We start from the raw sequence: 18215 nt of genomic DNA, 5'->3' as shown, positions 1-18215 counted from the left end.
CTTAGTTTTCTGGTAGGCAGGTGCTGGTGTGGCTAGTTGGGCCAGAAACTATCTCATTTGTTAACTTCAATTGAGAAAGTTAAAAAAGATAGCTCATTGAGTGAGCAGGATGCCACAGAAGATTCTAAAGAATTTTAGAATTCCTGAAAACATGGCAGTTTTGCTCGAGTCCACCTACTTTCCCTTCCCGTCAGCTTGGTGTGCCTCCAGAAGATAAATAGCTTTTGCCTTGAAGTGTGGACCTTGGGTGCTCATTGTTTACTTTCACCCCTTGAGTTTTTAAAAACAGAGTGGTGGTTCTCAGTCCTGACTGCACATTAGTACCACCTGGGGAGCTTTTAATAAAGCAGAATTTCCTGGGCTTGGAGCCCAGGCCAGTTAATCAAAATCCTGGGTCAGTAGGACCTGGACACTGTAATGTTTTAAAAGTACCTCCCACCTCCATTCTATTGTGAAACTAGGGTTTAGAACCCTTGATTTAACTCACGATGATAAGATCTTCCATATCAATAGGTAACTACTTGTTTGGGGATTGACTGCCCTGGTTTATCAGTAGACTGTCTTATTGGTACATTCTCTATCATTTATCTGGTTCCCTATTCCCGTGGATTTAGAGGACTCATGGTGAGTTCTGAATACATACTGCCTTAACTGAGCCTAGAGAGTTCCTGCTCTTTTAATCTCATAAAATTTTTATCAGTAACACAGCAAAGCAATCCCTTATTTTTCTTATTCTCCAGTGTGCACATCAACAGAGCAACAGTTTTCCTCGGGAAAGAAATTGGTTAGTTCTACCTACTGGATATTTGTGTGGATGATACAGCCAGGAAAGACAAGTTACATTGAATTGATTGAAAGGTGAGGGAGTCAGGGAGGTAAATTTCTTTATATATCTATCTCTATATCTATCTATATATCAATCTATCTATAGATCTGTTGATCTATCTATATAGATCAATTTATCTATATAGATCAATTTATCTATCTATATAGATCAATAATTTTTTTTTTTCTGAGATTCTTCACCATTCTAGGTACCATCTGTATAATTTCACTTAATTATCCCAGATGTCCTATGAAATAGACACTGTTACCTGTGCATTAAAATACTAAATAATTTGACCAGGGTTTTGTGGTTAGTGTGTCCAGAACTGAATGCAACCCAGGTCTGTTCCTATGCTCTTTCCATCATAAACAACAGCTACCCCCCCCCCCCCCCCATTCTTAGGTATTTGGTCTCTACAAAGCTTTGGAGATTTATTACTATCAAAATACTTTTGTCAGTGTTTGGGAGGAAAAAATTTCCTCAGACCTTCTGAGTTCTTCTGCCTGGTCTAAGAATTAAATTCATGTGAGACCACTTAACAAGAGAAAAACAAAAGTTTAATGACCTGTACTTCCTGTATGTATGGGAGAGACCCAGGTAAAACTGAGTAACTCCCTGAAATGGCCAAAGCCATCACTCTAAATACCATCTTCATCTAAAGACAAAAGATGATGTTGGGTGGAGATGGGAAGTCAGTTTAGACAGGTTAATCAGGAAAACAGCATGAACAGGGTTAAGTTTGTAATGCAGATTTAAGTTTTGCCTTCTCCACTGATAAGAATTCTGGAGACTGAGTCATCCCCCTCTTATTGGCACAGAGGGAGACACCCTTACAAGTAGAGATTGTAAATGTAAATGTCTCCTACAAAAGGGTGACTTCTGTGTGGTTTTCAAAGCTTTCTCTGTGCTTGCAATTTGTTAAAAGTAATCAGTCCAAGATAATCCTTATGCCAGAGAGACCCATTTTGGGGGGTAAATTCTATTCCTCTACATCATGAAAGAGAAATAAAATATAGTAAAATAATCTCCTTCGTTTTACTTCTAGAAGGGAAGTGTTAGGTTGTACATTTATAAAAAATGTTTTATTTTGCCTAGTCTCTGGAACCAACCAGGCTTTAATATCCTTCAAAAGTTGGCAGATGAGTGCCACCCACCTTAGTGTTAGGGCATTGAAATGTATATTTCAGATCATAACCCTTACATTTTAAAGGACTGGAGAGCCCAAGTATTCTGTCTTCTATAGCTTGGTTTAGAAACATAGGCTAATATGTATGTTTGCAATTTTCTTTTTGTGTTTTCTGTTTTCTTTCCTTCTCTTTTTCCTTTCAGTTTTTAAAAATACTGTGTCCTAGGATTAAATAGTGAGTAGTAAAATGCACAGTATTCTGTGAGCATCTTTGGGCCTGAAAATGGTTCAGTTTCTATATTCATTTCAAGGGCTGCTTTGAAGTATTCTCTGTAGCTCTGTAATCTTAATGCATCATTAAGGAGTTTGGAGAAAAGAAGGAAAACTCATGAAAGGTGTAGACAAATGACGAAGGCTTCCATTTTGAGGATTTTTAAGTTTATTTCCTAATCCAATATTTTTGTGTTTGCCTTTTATTGCTTTTCTTTTATGTAATTGGCAGTAATTGGCAATACAATTGTGTATAAATTTTTCTTCCAGAGAGAACACAAGCAAATAAAAATGTCATTCATTTACAGCAATAAAACATATATTAGAATAACAGATTTGGCTATAAAAGGTAACATCTAAGGGGAAGCTGCCACAAGTACACATTTGTGTAAACTGATCTCAGCGCTCATCTGAAGACTCTTCAAAAGTCTTCTTCAAATGAGACGTCTACTTCAGAAAAGGTCTGATTGTATCTGGAATAACAAAAAAGTTCATTGGAAGGAATTACTGTGCAACTAAGTTTACAGAGCTAACTGATCCAGAATTGCTACGTGAACTTCTATGCAAATGTGAACTATACTTATTTTCTGTCTAGTTAATACAGAAAGTTTAGATGAATAGCTGTTTTTGTAACATTTCACAAAATATTTACTAAGTGCCTACTGTGTGCAAGATATTTTATTAGGTGCTTTATCAAATGCAAAGTTAAATACACAATCAGGTGGGACAGGCAAATAATTTATTATAAAACAAGGTACAGAGACATAAATGGATGTTAAAACACTGTGTTCTGTAGGTTACCATAGTAAGGAATGATGAAATGTTGGTATAATTATCACAGCCCATGGACTAAAATAAGATTAATGGATTAATAAGATTTTATTTAATACTGAAGGCCAAGTGATTCATTAGTCATTATAAAAACTTTGTTTACTTTAAAAAATCTTAAAAGTTTTCTCATTCCGTGTGTAGTTTTAGCTGCTGTTTGGAATGAGAGATGTTTTTTGTTTTGTTTCAAGTTGTTATTTAAATATTAATTAATATAAAGGGTAATATTAGTTTCAGTGATTCATTTACACACAACACCCAGTCCTCATCACAAATGCCTTCCTTAATACACATCACCCATTTAACCTACCCCCCACTCACCTCCTCTCCAGCAAACCTCAGCTTGTTCTCTTTATTAAGTCTGTTTCATGGTTTGCTTCTCTCTTTTTCCCACTGTGTTCATCTGTTTTGTTTCTTAAATTTCACATATTTGAAATCATATGGTATTTGTCTTTCCCTTAATTATTTCACTTAGCATAATACACTCTAGCTCCACCCATATCATTCAAATGGCAAGATTTCATTCCTTTTAATGACTGAGTAATATTCCTTTGTATATGTATATATTTTTATCTATCAGTTGATGGACATTTGGACTCTTGCTGTAATTTGGCTGTTGTTGATAATGGTGCTGTAGATACTGGGGTGCATGTGTCCCTTTGAATCAATATTTTTGTATCCTTTGGGTAAATACCTAGTAGTGTGATTGCTACGTTGTAGGGTAGTTCTATTTTTAACTTTTTGAGGAGCCACTGTACTATTCCAGAGTAGCTGCACCAGATTGCATTCCCACCAACAGTGTAAGAGGGTTCCCCTTTCTCTGCATCCTTGCCAACAACTGTTGTTTCCTGTGTTTTTAATTTTAGCCTTTCTGACAGGTATGAGGTGGTATCTCATTGTAGTTTTGATTTGTATTTCCATGATGATGAATGATGTTCAGCATCTTTGATGTGTCTGTTAGCCATCTGAATGTATGTCTTCTTTGGAAGAATGTTTCGTCATGTTTTCTGCCCATTTCTTAACTGGGTTGTTTGTGTTGGGGGTGTTGAGTTTGATAAGTTCTTTATAAACTTTGGATACCAATCCTTTATCAGGTATGTCATTTGCAAATATCTTGGAGGGAGAGGTATTCTTAACACCCATGTGACAATTATATTTTTTTCTCTGCTGTTTGTGGAATTAAAATGAATTTGTTTGAAAAGTAATGGACTTATTTCACAAAGATATACTACTAGAGGCATCAAGGCTTGCTTACTCCACTTTGGATTTAACACAGCTTAAAAATTGGAATAGCTTTGAAAACTGTATTGAGTCAAATGACTTCTAATTGATTTATGATAATCTGATTGATTATCAGTGGGTATGGTTGTTATGTAATCACAATTGGCCCTCTGAACTCTACCGTCATGAATCTGCCATGAAATATACCCAGGGAATTTGGATCAACAGAAAACGTAACACCTGTCGTAGATTCATAGAAGTTTCCATTTGAAGACCTTGAAGTTTAATCTAACCCTTCCATTCAAAAAGATTGAGGTCTAACATCAAAGAGATAATAGGGGATCAGTCTAGTGGTCAGAATAATTTTGGAGATATCTTTGATATTGATGTACTCATATTGCTATTTTTGTTATTTCCCTGGTGGATTTAAACTGATCTGCTTATTTACTATATTTCTGTCATCTTAATAATAATTATTTGCTTCTGACTTTTTTTCTGCTATAGGCTTCTCCTTAATTAATGAAGGTGAACATGAAGCTTGATGGCAAAATGAAATCATTACTAATCATTCACAGAGCAAAAATAAATAAATAAATTCAGGCATTTTTTAAAATGAAACGTGTATCTTTTTAAATAGATTATCAGGATTTTGTTTTAGCTCCTTTTTCTATTGTAAAATGCAGAATCATATATATTAATGTTAGAAAGGGATTGTGATCATGGTGCTTTGCATGATGTGTTTGGTTCACAGTGCATATATATATAATTATTGTGACTTTTGCCCATTTTTTAATTGTAATTTTTGTGAGAGAGAAGAATCAGATTTTTCTCATTTTTCAGCTTCTCACTACAGCATAAAAATATCCTTTTTTTTTTTCTGATCACACACACACACACACAAACACAAAAGATCATTCTAATTTAATATTAGATCCAGTTTCCAATGTGGTGAACACAAACCTTTTTTTCATGCTCCGTGCTAGTGTAAGTCCAAATTTTACAGTAATATGTGGATTTCTTATTACAGGTACATGTTGGGGCTTGCAGCAATTCCAGCAGCTATACAGTTTTTTGGCTTTCTCTTTTTACCTGAAAGCCCTCGATGGCTGATTCAGAAAGGACAGACTCAGAAGGCCCGTAGAATCTTATCTCAGATGCGTGGTAACCAGACCATTGATGAGGAATATGATAGCATCAAAAACAACATTGAAGAAGAAGAAAAAGAGGTTGGCTCAGGTATGTAGATTTTATACTTACACAAATCTTAAAACCGCATAGTGGTGTTATCTAGAAACTATATTCTTTTGCTATTACTTAATACCTCTAAATGATATAGTGGTTTTATGTGTATAAACAAATCAAAATAAATATATTTTAATTTAATTTTAAAAGTAATATAATAGTGTTATAAAAGAAAGAAAAATGTTCCCATACTACCACTGTTCTCACATAATTACTATTTTTATTTTTGTGTAGTCTCTTTTATTCTTTCAAAATTGGATATGCTTGACATGGTTGTCATCATTGTGTGTGCAGGTGGTAATTTTTGAACTAGATGTATATTTTATATATATATGCATATTGACCTTTTCATATTAACTAAAAAGTCGTAGTGTGAACTATTGTCAAAATCACTTTACTAAAAATACCTTGTTTACGTGCGTTACATTAATTTCCATATCTTTTTTTTTTTTTTTTTTTACGTTTATTTATCTTGAGAGAGAGAGAGAGAGAGAGGGAGGGAGAATATCCCTAGCAGGCCCCATGCTGTCAGCGCAAAGCCTGACGCGGGTCTAAGTTCCACAACCTGGGATCATCATCTGAGCCGAAACCAAGAGTTGGACACTTAATTGACTGAGACACCCAGGCTCCAGTTTAGTTTTCATAGAGAATAAGAATACCTTCAGACCCTAGTTGTGGAATCATTTTGTGTTTCCCTGTTTTCATTAAAATGTTTAATTAACTATGTAATCAAAATTTCACCATGTTGGAAAAGCAAAAAAAAAAAAAGAAGTTTTTAGTCAATTTATGTTGATGAATTTCTTTCCAGAGAAGAAATCATGTAGAGTTTTTGCAAAATTCTCAGGCAGGATCTCTAATCTTGACAGTCTGATTTGGGGAAGTGATTTGCAGAATGTACATGATGGGAAAAGGTAGACACTTTATAATCAGTTTCTCAACAGTAATCATTACCCTGGTAGATTCACATTTCCCAAAATTGACTCATTTTCTCTTGACCTTCCTTTTGCCCCTACATTAATTGGTAATCCAAGCAGAGATGCTGACTGGTGTCAGATTATTTTTCATACTTGAGAAAATGCAGACGTCCACACTGCTATATTGATATATGTCACACAGGTCTTGGAAGGTCTGTCCTCTCTCCTTCTCCTACTATTATTTTTGGTAAAACTGAAAGCTGTGCTTTCCTGAAACAATAGAATAAACACAGCTCATCACTGTGTTAGCCACACTCGGTTTTCTCACTTTTATATGTATGTAATGCAGTTGTGTGATGCTGTTGTCTGCTCAGGTCAAAGCCCCAGTGACCTGTGAGCTGATTCTGAGTGAAGGTCATTTTTAACAAACAAGTTTCTGGGCATATACCATGTGCCGGGCACTGCTAGCATCTCCAGAGTCAGATGTTAGTGCAAGTATCAAAGAGAACTCGGCTTTAACAAAACAATTCACCGTTACTGAGTTGAACATTGTGTTGATTTTTAAAATAGTATTTCAAATGTCCATTTAAATTACAAATACCTTCATTTATACTCCTCTCTGAATTTCCCTCAGCCGTGGCTTAAATGAAACATGAGCTTGGTTTTATAGTAATCAGTATGCTTGAAGCCCATGTACTAATGTGTGGAGAAATAACCTTTCAGAGCATTAAGTTCTATTAAATACTATATAGGGGCTCCTGGATGGTGCAGTCGGTTAAGCGTCTGACTTCAGCCAGGTCACGATCTCGCGGTCCGTGAGTTCGAGCCCCGCGTCGGGCTCTGGGCTGATGGCTCAGAGCCTGGAGCCTGTTTCCGATTCTGTGTCTCCCTCTCTCTCTGCCTCTCCCCCGTTCATGCTCTCTCTCTGTCCCAAAAAAAAAAATAAATAAACGTTGAAAAAATAAATAAATAAATACTATCTAGAACTTAAGTTTTTATCATGTAAAGGACAAGTCAACAATGTAATTGAAAAAGCCTTCCCATTTAGGGGTTGGGATACCACTGATTTTACTACGAAGCATTGACGATGTAGCTGGATTTTGACTATGTAAAAATTTGTCCCAACTGGTATAGCCATGCAACTGTTGACGGTGCACACTGTTTGAGTTTATGACTATTTGAAATACATAACCGGGGCGCCTGGGTGGCTCAATTGGTTGAGCATCTGACTTCAGGTCATGATCTTACTGTTCTTGGGTTCGAGCCCTGCGTGAGGCTCTGTGCTGACAGCTCCAAGCCCGGAGCCTGTTTGGATTCTGTCTCTCTCTCTCTCTCTCTCTCTCTGCCCCTCCCCTGCTCATGTTCTCTCTCTCTCTCTCTCTCTCTCTCTCTCTCTCACTCATTCACTCAAAAATAAACATTAAAAAATTTTGAAATGTATAACCAAAGTTTTTGTTTGTTTTAAGAAACTTGAGATAAAGATATTGCAGTTATCTGCATGTGCTTTAGTTGTTATGAGAAGTCTTTGGGAGCTAACTAAGGCACTTTTTCTTGGGTAAAGATAAAATATTAAGGCATTTACCTGTTTCTCAATATTGCTTTATATACACACTTGGCATGGTTTTTGTTTTTTGTTTTTTTTCTTAAATACTGTTACCTACTGAATCCTAATAATATTTATCCCATGCTTGGGTAGATATTTTAAACTTTGTAACTAATAGGATTGATAATTTATCCATTTCTAGATTTATACTATTTGAGTACTATCATCATTAGTTTTAAAATTAATCTCGTGTTCTTTTTTAAAGTACAGAATTAAGAGTTTTATGGCATGAATTCATAAGGGAGATTTGCCAGTCTTAAATAGCACCAGTAATTTTGGGGCCTAATTTTTACAATTGAGAAATTTGGCCAGAGAAAAACCTGTTCTGCACAAGTGTGGGTTTTATTTCAGCAGTTGTCATGTCCAGGAGCAAGACTCTGTCAGTACAGTTGGAAAATAGAGATCAGTGGTAGGTCTTGTGTTAAACCGACAGTGTCCTGGCTCTCCGTCACCTTTCATTCGCAAATGATAGGCTAGGTGGACAAATACACATGAAGAAACAGGTAACTTCAAAATACTAAAAACGCCTGGTCCAGAGAAGACCAGTCAGCCATTGTGTTGCAGGGTTAGAGAGTGGCCTGGGTTCATCTGTGCGTGGATCCTGACAAGGTAAGTTTTCAACCCCGACTTCCAGCTTGGGAACTCCAGGCAGTGGAGTACAGCTGCATGGAGGGAGGAGCTTTGGCCTAGCCACAGCAAAATACTCTGATATTTCGGGAGGTTAGAAAGAAGTGGTATGTGATCCCTGTGTTTTCCTAAGGAGAAGGGTTTTCTTGTCAGATGTGGTGTTACCTGCTACCTGCCTGTGAGCTTACTAAATGAGCTTACTGATTGCAGATCAATCAGTCTTCGTGTCCTTCTCTGGGAGTTTCCAGTGACTTCCTACTGTTATGGTACTTGCTTCTGTGACCCTTCTCTTTTCATAGGATTTTTTTTTCTTGGTCACTGGAGCTTAAATTTGACCTCATCGAGGAAAATAGGCCTAGCTACTGAAGTATGTGTTAGTTAATTTTCTGGATGTGTGAGGTATCCGTGCATATGGGATTTACTTCTCCTGGTTTCAGATACACTTTGTGACCTTCTGTAGTGAATATGGTGGCTCCTCTGGCTGTGTCAGCAGCAGAGGCACGGCTCACAGGCCACGTTGTAGGACAGGATTGGATTGTCATGGTATTCCATCTTTTCTACACATGGCACAAAGGTCAGCCTCCGTAGCATGTGGTTTCTCCACTGCAGTGGGCAAAAGAAAAAAGGGCATCTGATGGAAAAAGAAGCAAATAATTGTTTTCCTGTGTATTCAACACTGTTTATACATCCTGCAGGACTCATAAAGTAAGCCTGGAAGTAACAGCTTGGTTTGGAAAGCTCCCTTGTGTGGGAGACAGGGACCTTTACCTGGTAATCCTGGGAATCCTGGTTCGGGGAGTTGCCAAACCTCACTTTGTTTCTTGGTTTGTAAGAAAAGAGAGCCAGATTATAATAGCTCCACAATCTTTTTTTTTTTTTTCTAGAGTTTTAAAAATCTTTGAGATATGCCTGTTTTTTTTATTTTTAAATACCATGCAGCAGCCTTTCACTGAAAAATATTTGTTGAGTGACACTCAGTAGAATTGGGGATGTGACAGTAAGTAAGACAGACAAGGTTCTAGTCCATTCTGCTGGAAAGAAGCACACAAATGATAAAGAGTAAATAGTTACTGGATAACTACAAATTGTGGTAATGACTTTGAAGGAAACAAACAAGATAATAACATTTATAGAGGGACTGAAGGGGGATGGTCAGGAAAGGCTTCTCTGAAGAGGTGAGTGTGAAGCCTGAGAAGGAATCCGTAGTGTAGAGAACTGAAGGGAAGAGTGTTCCAGGCAGAGGGAACAGCAAGTGCAAAATTATGTGTATCATTAAGTGGACCAGTTTAATTTTCTTGGAAGTTATAAAGTGTACATGTGCCTGATTTTTAAAACATTGCAGTAAGAACTAACTATTCATCTTTATTTATGCTTAGGTTTATTTATGCCTAAGCTTTGAACTAGTAGGGACACAGTTACTGCTTTTCGAATTAAAAGTAAATGTACATATCATTTCTGTCATTTTGTTGCTTATCTCTTACAGATTATTGCCTTAGTTTATTATATGCTGCATAGATATGTAATAGCCTCCTACCTTTTATGTACAACAGAGGTATAAACTGGAGAGAGGCCTAGGTAGTCACTTAAGGCAATGATTCTCGAACTTTGCCACTTCCCTTCAAAGGTGAGTGGAGAGAGGCTGGCCTCTTGAGGCCTGGGTTCCATAGCAAAAGGCTACTGCACTAAGCCCAACATTTACTTGAATTTTTATGCTTTATCCTAGTAATTAACAAAAGTTTGTGCTCTGCTTCATAACATAATTGTTTACTTAACTTTAAAAGTGTTTTCTCAGTATATCTAAAGTGTTTATCCATTGACTTTATGTGTTCCATCACTCTGTCGTGTACATTCCCTGGAACAGGTGTCCTGGAGTTTGACAAACATGACCTTAAAGCATTTGGGAGCTCCTCTCTTGGGCAAACGCATTAGGTGGGTTAGGAAAAGTTGGAGCAGCCTATATTACTAGAAGCAAGTGTTCATCTTATCATTTACTGAGCATATTAAAGAGTAGAGAATCTTTGTCAGAAGCTTTAGTTTATAACAGTAATTGTCTCATAACAAAAGAAGTAAAATTAGTCACCAAGAGAGACAGGACACTTCTGAAGGCAATCTTAGGAAAGAATCTAGAAATGAACGTTGTGTATTCATTTGCTTTATAACACCTTGTTGGGCAGCACTCTCTAATGACATATTCAGTTTTTTCTTAGTTGATACATAGTTGACATATAACTCGTATAATCCTAGTTGATATACAAGTTCCAGGTGTATGACATAATGGTGCAGTATGTGTATATACTGCAGAATGATCACCACAGTAAATCTTGTTAACAGGCACCACCACACATCGTTACAAAAATTGTTTTTTCTTGATGTCTTCAGTTTCTTATCCTGCACCAGAGGACAAGAAGTAGATTCCTGGGATGAGGTGAAAGGAAAGCAGAGGCTGCTGTCAGCATGCCCAAGCAGAAGCAGCCCCATAGGCAGGGCTTAGGGAAAAAAGTCTCACACATTCTGCACCTTTGCTGCCACGCCCTGCTCTGCTCTGCCCTGGGGTGTTAAGACAGGATCCTTGGAAGGAAAATGTAAACCAGGAAATCTTTCTGACCCTAGAGAAATGTGCAAATATTGAGGTAGAACCAGTACAAAAAAAAAAAAAGCAGGGGGAAGGAAGCAGTGTTTGGGGAGAATGCAGTCGTTAGGGAAGCTTCGTGCAACAGCAGATGGAGTAAAAGGAGCAAAGCAGGGGAGAAGCTGAGTGCACATCTTGAGGCAGTGGAGAGCAGCCTCCTGCAAAGTGTTTGTTTATAGCATGGGGCGAGTCAGGGAACTTGAAAATGTATATGGCCTTTTCTTTTTTATTTTTTTTTACTTTTTTTTTTTTTAATGTTTTATTATTTATTTTTGAGACAGAGACAGAGCATGAACGGAGGAGGGTCAGAGAGAGAGGGAGACACAGAATCTGAAGTAGGCTCCAGGCTCCAAGCTGTCAGCACAGAGCCCGACGCAGGGCTCAAACTCACAGATCATGAGATCATGACCTGAGCCGAAGTCGGACGCTCAACTGACTGAGCCACCCAGGCGCCCCTGGCCTTTTCTTTTTTAAAGGAAAATAGTATTTTTGTTCATCCTGTCTTCTAAAAATTATAGGTAAAATTTTTTTACAGTTAATATTACTTTGATCACCGAGATCCATAGATGCTTCCAAAATAGATTTATTGAACAGAAGAATATCAGTGAGAATGTTGGTCTTGGCTATTTTTTCACTAAAATCTTAATCTGCATATGTGAGAAGTATCAACCCACAGGCACTATCAAATGCTTCAGACAAATTAGATTCAGGCCCAGTGGTTGCTGTTATAGGGTGTTCAGGTTACCTGCGCAGTGTGTAATCTTGCAAAAAAAAAAAAAAAAAAAAATCTCGCCCACAAGATTTGCATCGTTACATTTTATCAACTAATCACCTCAGTAACTGGGCAAGTACCCGTTCTGTGTTTTGCCTGTCAGGTAGTTGGATCTCCAGCCTGAAGAGGAAGAACCATGTAGGGAGGGGAATTTATTCAAGACCCTCTCGTGAGCTCAGTTTGAAACCTGTTTTGATTTACGTCCAGCTCTTAGGGGGTCGCGTCTATCCTATACAGGAAGGGACAGCTGCATGCACTCTTTTTTTTTTTTTTTTTTTCCCCCCTACAGTGATTTTGCAATTGGGTCATCAAATCTTATCTTCTCATAAGTCATTTTCTTTTCTTCTGAATTGATATTGCCTGTGGCTATTTCAGCAAAGCATGTTCTGCAGAGAGGTCAGAGAGGGTAGATATTTATCATATTTTGGTAGAAATCCTTCCAAAAATTCTTTAGAAATCTAATTCCAGCATGACATTGCAGTAGAATGCTCATTGCCATTGACATCTGTTGCACTTAGAGGAAAGTAGTCATTTCCCCCAGTATTTCTGGTAGTTTTTGCTTGTATTTTCTTCCTATGGTAGCGCAGTGTTGTCTGACCCAAAGTAAAGTAGGTTTGTTATTTACTGGATGAACCTGAAATGGGTATTGACAAATTGTTTTTCAGCAAGATGACCCCTAATTTTATGAATATAGGTGAAGAAAACGTTTCTGTATCAAATATTCTCAAGGTTGTTGTAAAACTGCTAAAATTGTCCAAATGTGAGGCTATTATCATACATCTCTCTTATGGCAAACAGATTAAAACAAAAGGTCAAGTAAAAAGCTGCTGTAAATCTATATCCTTGTGTTAACAAGCTGTAAGCTGGACCACTAAAACAATATGCAATTCTATTCAGTTTTTAGTATAACTTATTATTTTAAGTATGATGACTTATTTAAAAGAACTATTTAATTCAACATAGCTTTTACTAAAGGTTGCCTTTGATTTTCTAAACCCCAGAGTACGTTTAAGATCTTAAGTAGAATTGGAATAGTTCTTAGGTATTACATTAAAATGTCATTGACTCACCTTTTACATGGGATAAAGAATAGCACAGAGCCTACTCATGGGAGAAGGAAACGTTTTTCATATTATACCTGTAGGCTTTCAAGCCATTTTCCTTGATTTATATTGGAAATCCAGATTGTCTTAAAACTTGATAGGTAATACTTGAAGGCTCATCTTTCTGCTTTCTTACTAAGATGTACTTAAATCCATATTTCATTAAAAAAAATCCATGCTGTGAAGGAGTTTTGACTGCCTCAGAGTTTTCTTTTAACCCCCAACACATTGTGAAGTTCATCCTGTTACACATTTTTTTTTTAAGTTTATTTATTTACTTTGAGATAGAGAGAGAGCACATGGGGGGGTGGGGGTGAACAGAGAGAGAATCCCAAGCAGGCTCCACCCTGTCAGGGGGCCTGACATGAAGCTCGAACTCACGAACCATGAAATCCTGACCACAGCCAAAACCAAGAGTTGGATGCTTAACCTACTGAGCCATCCAGGTGTCCCTCATCCAGTTTTGTAATGCTCTGTATTTAATACAGTGAAACAGGAGGAAAATACCCAACTAGGTAGACATTTCAGAAAGAATGTAGTTCCTTAGTTGCTGCTTCAGGGCAGTTCATTTTCACCTAAACAGTGAACCTACCATTCAGCACAGGTGGTAGTCTGCTTTGTAAATAAAACCATACTCGAGAGATTTTTTTTTCCTTGAGATAAGACAAATTGCTGTGCCCTTTAAAGGTTACCTTGTCTTTGGAGAAGGTTAGAGGAAGATCCTGAAGAAAACCCTGTTTTGCTATCTCAAAGTGGAGGGCATATGTATGAGCCACTCTCTAGCATTGGGACTTTTCAGTGGTCACGGGACAGTCCCAACGAGGAGCTCTGGAATCAGAATATTAATAGCCATGGCGTGTGCTATTTGAAGAAACTTGCCTGTTTACAAATTTCAGGAGAGATTTTCTAGAATGTTTCTCAAAAACCGAAGGAATTACTCTTATTTTTCTAATATTTTAAATTCACTTTATATTTGGGAGATAGGGTGGTCAGATAACATTATTTTTCTCCTTCGTTTTCTACCCTATCGTAGGCACTCTAAATCCTCTTATCTACCCATTGAGCAATGTTTGTAATCAGTACCTTACTAACACTACCAAAGATGTACATTTCGGTTAATTTCTCAGCATCTGTATCGCTTGAAACGTAGTAACCTTCAGTTAAGAGAAGTATATATTTGGCAGGATAGATTGAGGAGAAAATTACTAGGTTTATGAAGCTAGAACAACATTAAAGTGCTGTGTAAATGTCTTACATTTTCAGTATGGTTTCCCTCCCTGAACTCTTTTAAGATATTTCCTTGAAAATGACTCCCACTGCACATCTTTTAGAATAAAGTAAAGCTTCAAAATAAATTTCTTTAGAGAATGAAATCCGATAACTGCTTTTTCCTGAGGGGTGGGTGGGCAGATACTTTTAAAAACAACTTTCTATGAAAGCAAAGGCCTTTTGTAGGGTTGTCTTAACATTCATCATTCATATTTGCATAATACTAGTGTAAAAATGCTAGTAGCAATTACTTTTTTTTTTAATGTGTGTTTACTTTTGAGAGAGAGAGAGACAGAGTGCAAGCGGGGGAGGGGCAGAGAGAGAAGGAGACACAGAATCTGAAGCAGGCTCCAGGCTCCGAGCTGTCAGCACAGAGCCCAACAGGGGGCTTGAACTCACTGACCGCGAGGTCATGACCTGAGCTGAAGTCGGATGCTTAACCGACTGAGCCACCCAGGTACCCCTAGTAACAATTACTCTTCACTGAATGCCTGTTTATGTAAATGTGTGTGTGCACATACATGTTTCTCTCTGTCTCTGTGTCTCTGTTGAAACAACACTAAAAATTATGCAGTATGATCCATATTGCGCTGGGAAAAGGAGAGCTGGGAAGATTGAACAGCAAAGAAATGAAAGAGGCAAGATCTGAGCCCCACTCTGCTGCCTCTCATGTCTCTCCTGCTTCCACCTGGCCAACTCTGCATTTCATGCCACCTCCGTGCCCTCCAGTTAGGATGTAGACACTGAAAAAGACATAGGGTTGTGGTCCTTGTTCACAGGGAGCTGAGAACCTATCAGATTTCCTTAAGAAGGTTCTCCATTTCTGAAAGGGAAGAATTTAAAATATAACTACAAAATAGAAACAAGACAATAAACGTTCAAAGTCATTTGACTAATTGAGTTCAGTTGCTTCCACCTTGGGGGTGTATTTCCTATCTGTTTCCTCTTTCCCACTCTTGCTGTCATTGCCTGGGTTAGGTCTCTGGTGTTCACTCCCCTCTGCCTGGGTAACAGTGTCTTCTATGTTGTCCTTCATTCTGGTATCTTCCCTCTCTGTCTATGTTCCCTATGGCCTCCAGAGTTACCATCCCAACACACAGGATCAGTCCCTCTCCTCAGAAACAAGTTCCTTAACTTGTTATCAGTTCCTTTAGAATCTGGTTTAAATTGACATTTCCAGTTCATTTTGCTAGAGCCAAAACTCCATCGTCATTCCAAGAAAGAAAAGAAGAGGCACTCCAATTGACTGCATGCCTCCTGACTCTCAGGGCAGGAAGGGGACATGGGTGGAAGTTGAGGGGTACTACCGGCAGAGTCAGCAGTTCCTGAGCTTGGCTGTTTAGTCCAAACTGAACTCTGCAAAGAACATGTAAAAATCATCTCACACAAAGAGTATATATTACATTTGAGAACTGGTAGGTATTAGGGATTTTCTGTGTTAAGTCCTTTTGATAACTCATCATTAGCAAATTTAACACAGTTCAGTGTTCAGTTTACTTTTAGGACCTTTTTGAAAAAGACTGAAGTAGAAATGTTTAAGTGTTTCTTCCTGGTCAGTTCAGTAGATGCTGGTATTTTATTGTGTTGCATGAGAGTACAGAGTCTACAAAGTGTAAAATGACGTTTCATCTGAAAGAACCAATGAGAAGGTAGTAATAAGGATGTTCTAATTTTGCTTTTGATATAATAGGTTTGGGGCTATTTCTCTTTTTAGTAAAAAAGGAATTTCGGTGCTTGATTCCAAGAGTTGACACACTTTTTCTGTAAAGGGCCAGATATTAAGTACACGTACTTGGCTTTGTGGCCACGTGGTCTCTGTTGCGACTCCTCAGCTCTCCATTGTAGCTTGAAAACGGGGATGGACAGCATGTAAAGGAATGAATGTGGCTTTGTGCCAGTAAAAACAAAAGCTCATTTTTTTGTGCCCGTTAGGTTTTATTACTTACAAAAATAGGAAGTCGGCTAAATGTGGCCTGTGGGCTGGCTTGCTGATCCCTTCTTTAATTAGTCATTGTGTCTACTTTATCAGTTGCTTCGGTTTTTACTCTTAGGACTAATTTGGGATGCTGTTCATTTTTTTTCTGAAAAATGTGCATTGAAGCCTCTTGAACCTAGTGTTCGCTAATAGGTTGTCCCTGTTGATTTCTGTGCAGATGGTAAATCATGCAGACGTGTCTGGCGTGTGTATAAGTGTGCACATGGTGTGGTGTCACAGAAAAACCTAAAAAGCAGTGTTGCAGAGAAGCCTCTGGATAATTGAAGCAATAAGCTTTTATGAGACCACTGCTCAGAGTATGTGGCTTTCTTAAAGGCTGAGCCACAGCCTAACGGGTCCATCAGGACATACAGTATCACCTTTGATCTAATGGGGCTGGAGAAGCACGGTTCAGTGGTGAGGGCTGGGTCTCATCTGATGCTGTGGCTGGCTGCCCTATCACAAGGGTTTGACCCCATTGTTCGTTCACACATGAACAGAAATTGTTGCTCCCTTTATTTGGATTACAGTCAAAGCAAGATGATATACCCTCCACGGAAGACAAAATGCATTGACAAAGAGGGAGGCGATTTTATTCAGGCTGTTGCAGTAGGTGGTAGGTTCATTAATGAGGAGCTCCTCAAAGAAGAGGGAGCACACCTGGCATTTCCTAAAGCAGGCAAACAAGCCCTCCTTCCACCCTCCTCAGAACTCCCTTATCTCTGGGCCCACAGGGCTGGTGCCCGCCTTCTCTTGCTGCCAGCACCTCGGTAATGCATCTCTGTGGCACTCAGCATTTGATTTTCACGTTCCTGTCCCACTAATGACTCAGTGTTCCTTATCTTTGCATCCCCACCACCAGATACAGTCCCTGCTTTACATCAACAAAGTACTTACTAAATGTTTCTCCAGCTGCCTTTTGTTCCTGTGGGAGAAGTGGACGGTGAGGTCTGACCTTTGATCCCTGAGATTTAGAGGAGGAAATGGAGTGTTTACAGCATGAGAACCCTTCCTTGTGTGGGACTTGGTTATCCCAAAAGCCCCTGGGACCCCCAAGTGGTTGGTGAGGAGATGTTATTCAATTCAAAATGATTATTTTTGAATGACCCACTTTCCAAGGGTAGATGGATATGTTTAGAATCCTTGTGGATTTTACCAAGACTATTTGGAATTTATTTGTGTATCAGGAGTTATTATTATTTTCTTTTGGTCTCATACATGTTGGACCCAATTTAAAGTTTTGAGGTAAAGCATTTATGAGGACAATGAAATTTAAAATAAGAGTTATAAAACATTAGGGTGTCAGGGTGGCTCAGTCGGTCAAGTGTCCCGACTTTCGATATCGGCTCTGGTTGTGATCTCGCAGTCGTGTGATTGAGCCCTGGATAGGTCTCCATGCTGAGCGGAGCCTGCTTGGGATCCTCTCTCAGTCTCTCTGCCCCTCTCTCGCTTGTGCATGCTCTCACTTTCTCTGTCTCAAATAAACCTTAAAAAAACTTACAAAATATTATGTGATTTATTATCATTTCAGAATTTTAAAGGAGACCCTTGCTGATGTCTAGAAAATACCACTTAAGCATGAGTGGATTAGGTTTTTTTTTTTTTTTTTTGAAATTTATTGTCCAAATTGGTTTCCATAAAACACCCAGTGCTCATCCCAAAAGGTGCCCTCCTCAATACCCATCACCCACCCTCTCCTCCCTCCCACCCCCCATCAACCCTCAGTTTGTTCTCAGTTTTTAACAGTCTCTTATGCTTTTGTTTATAATTATGGATTATAATTATAATTAGATTATAATTCAGAGTAGGC

General features: G+C 38.3%; 1 protein-coding gene across 1 annotated transcript in view; it reads left to right on the top strand.

The window, feature by feature from the left end:
* Window positions 1-18215, top strand: part of SLC2A13 (solute carrier family 2 member 13) — a 381073-nt gene that overhangs the window by 73975 nt on the left and 288883 nt on the right. Inside the window, exon 3 of the mRNA XM_045465179.1 lies at window positions 5299-5507. Coding sequence (XP_045321135.1) covers window positions 5299-5507 — 209 coding nt within the window. The remainder of the gene's footprint in view (window positions 1-5298; window positions 5508-18215) is intronic.

The sequence above is a fragment of the Leopardus geoffroyi genome, chromosome B4, assembly GCF_018350155.1.
Source record: "Leopardus geoffroyi isolate Oge1 chromosome B4, O.geoffroyi_Oge1_pat1.0, whole genome shotgun sequence".
In the NCBI taxonomy this organism is placed as follows: domain Eukaryota; kingdom Metazoa; phylum Chordata; class Mammalia; order Carnivora; family Felidae; genus Leopardus; species Leopardus geoffroyi.
Note: the sequence above shows the minus strand (reverse complement) of the source record. Positions and strands in the feature narration are given on the sequence as shown.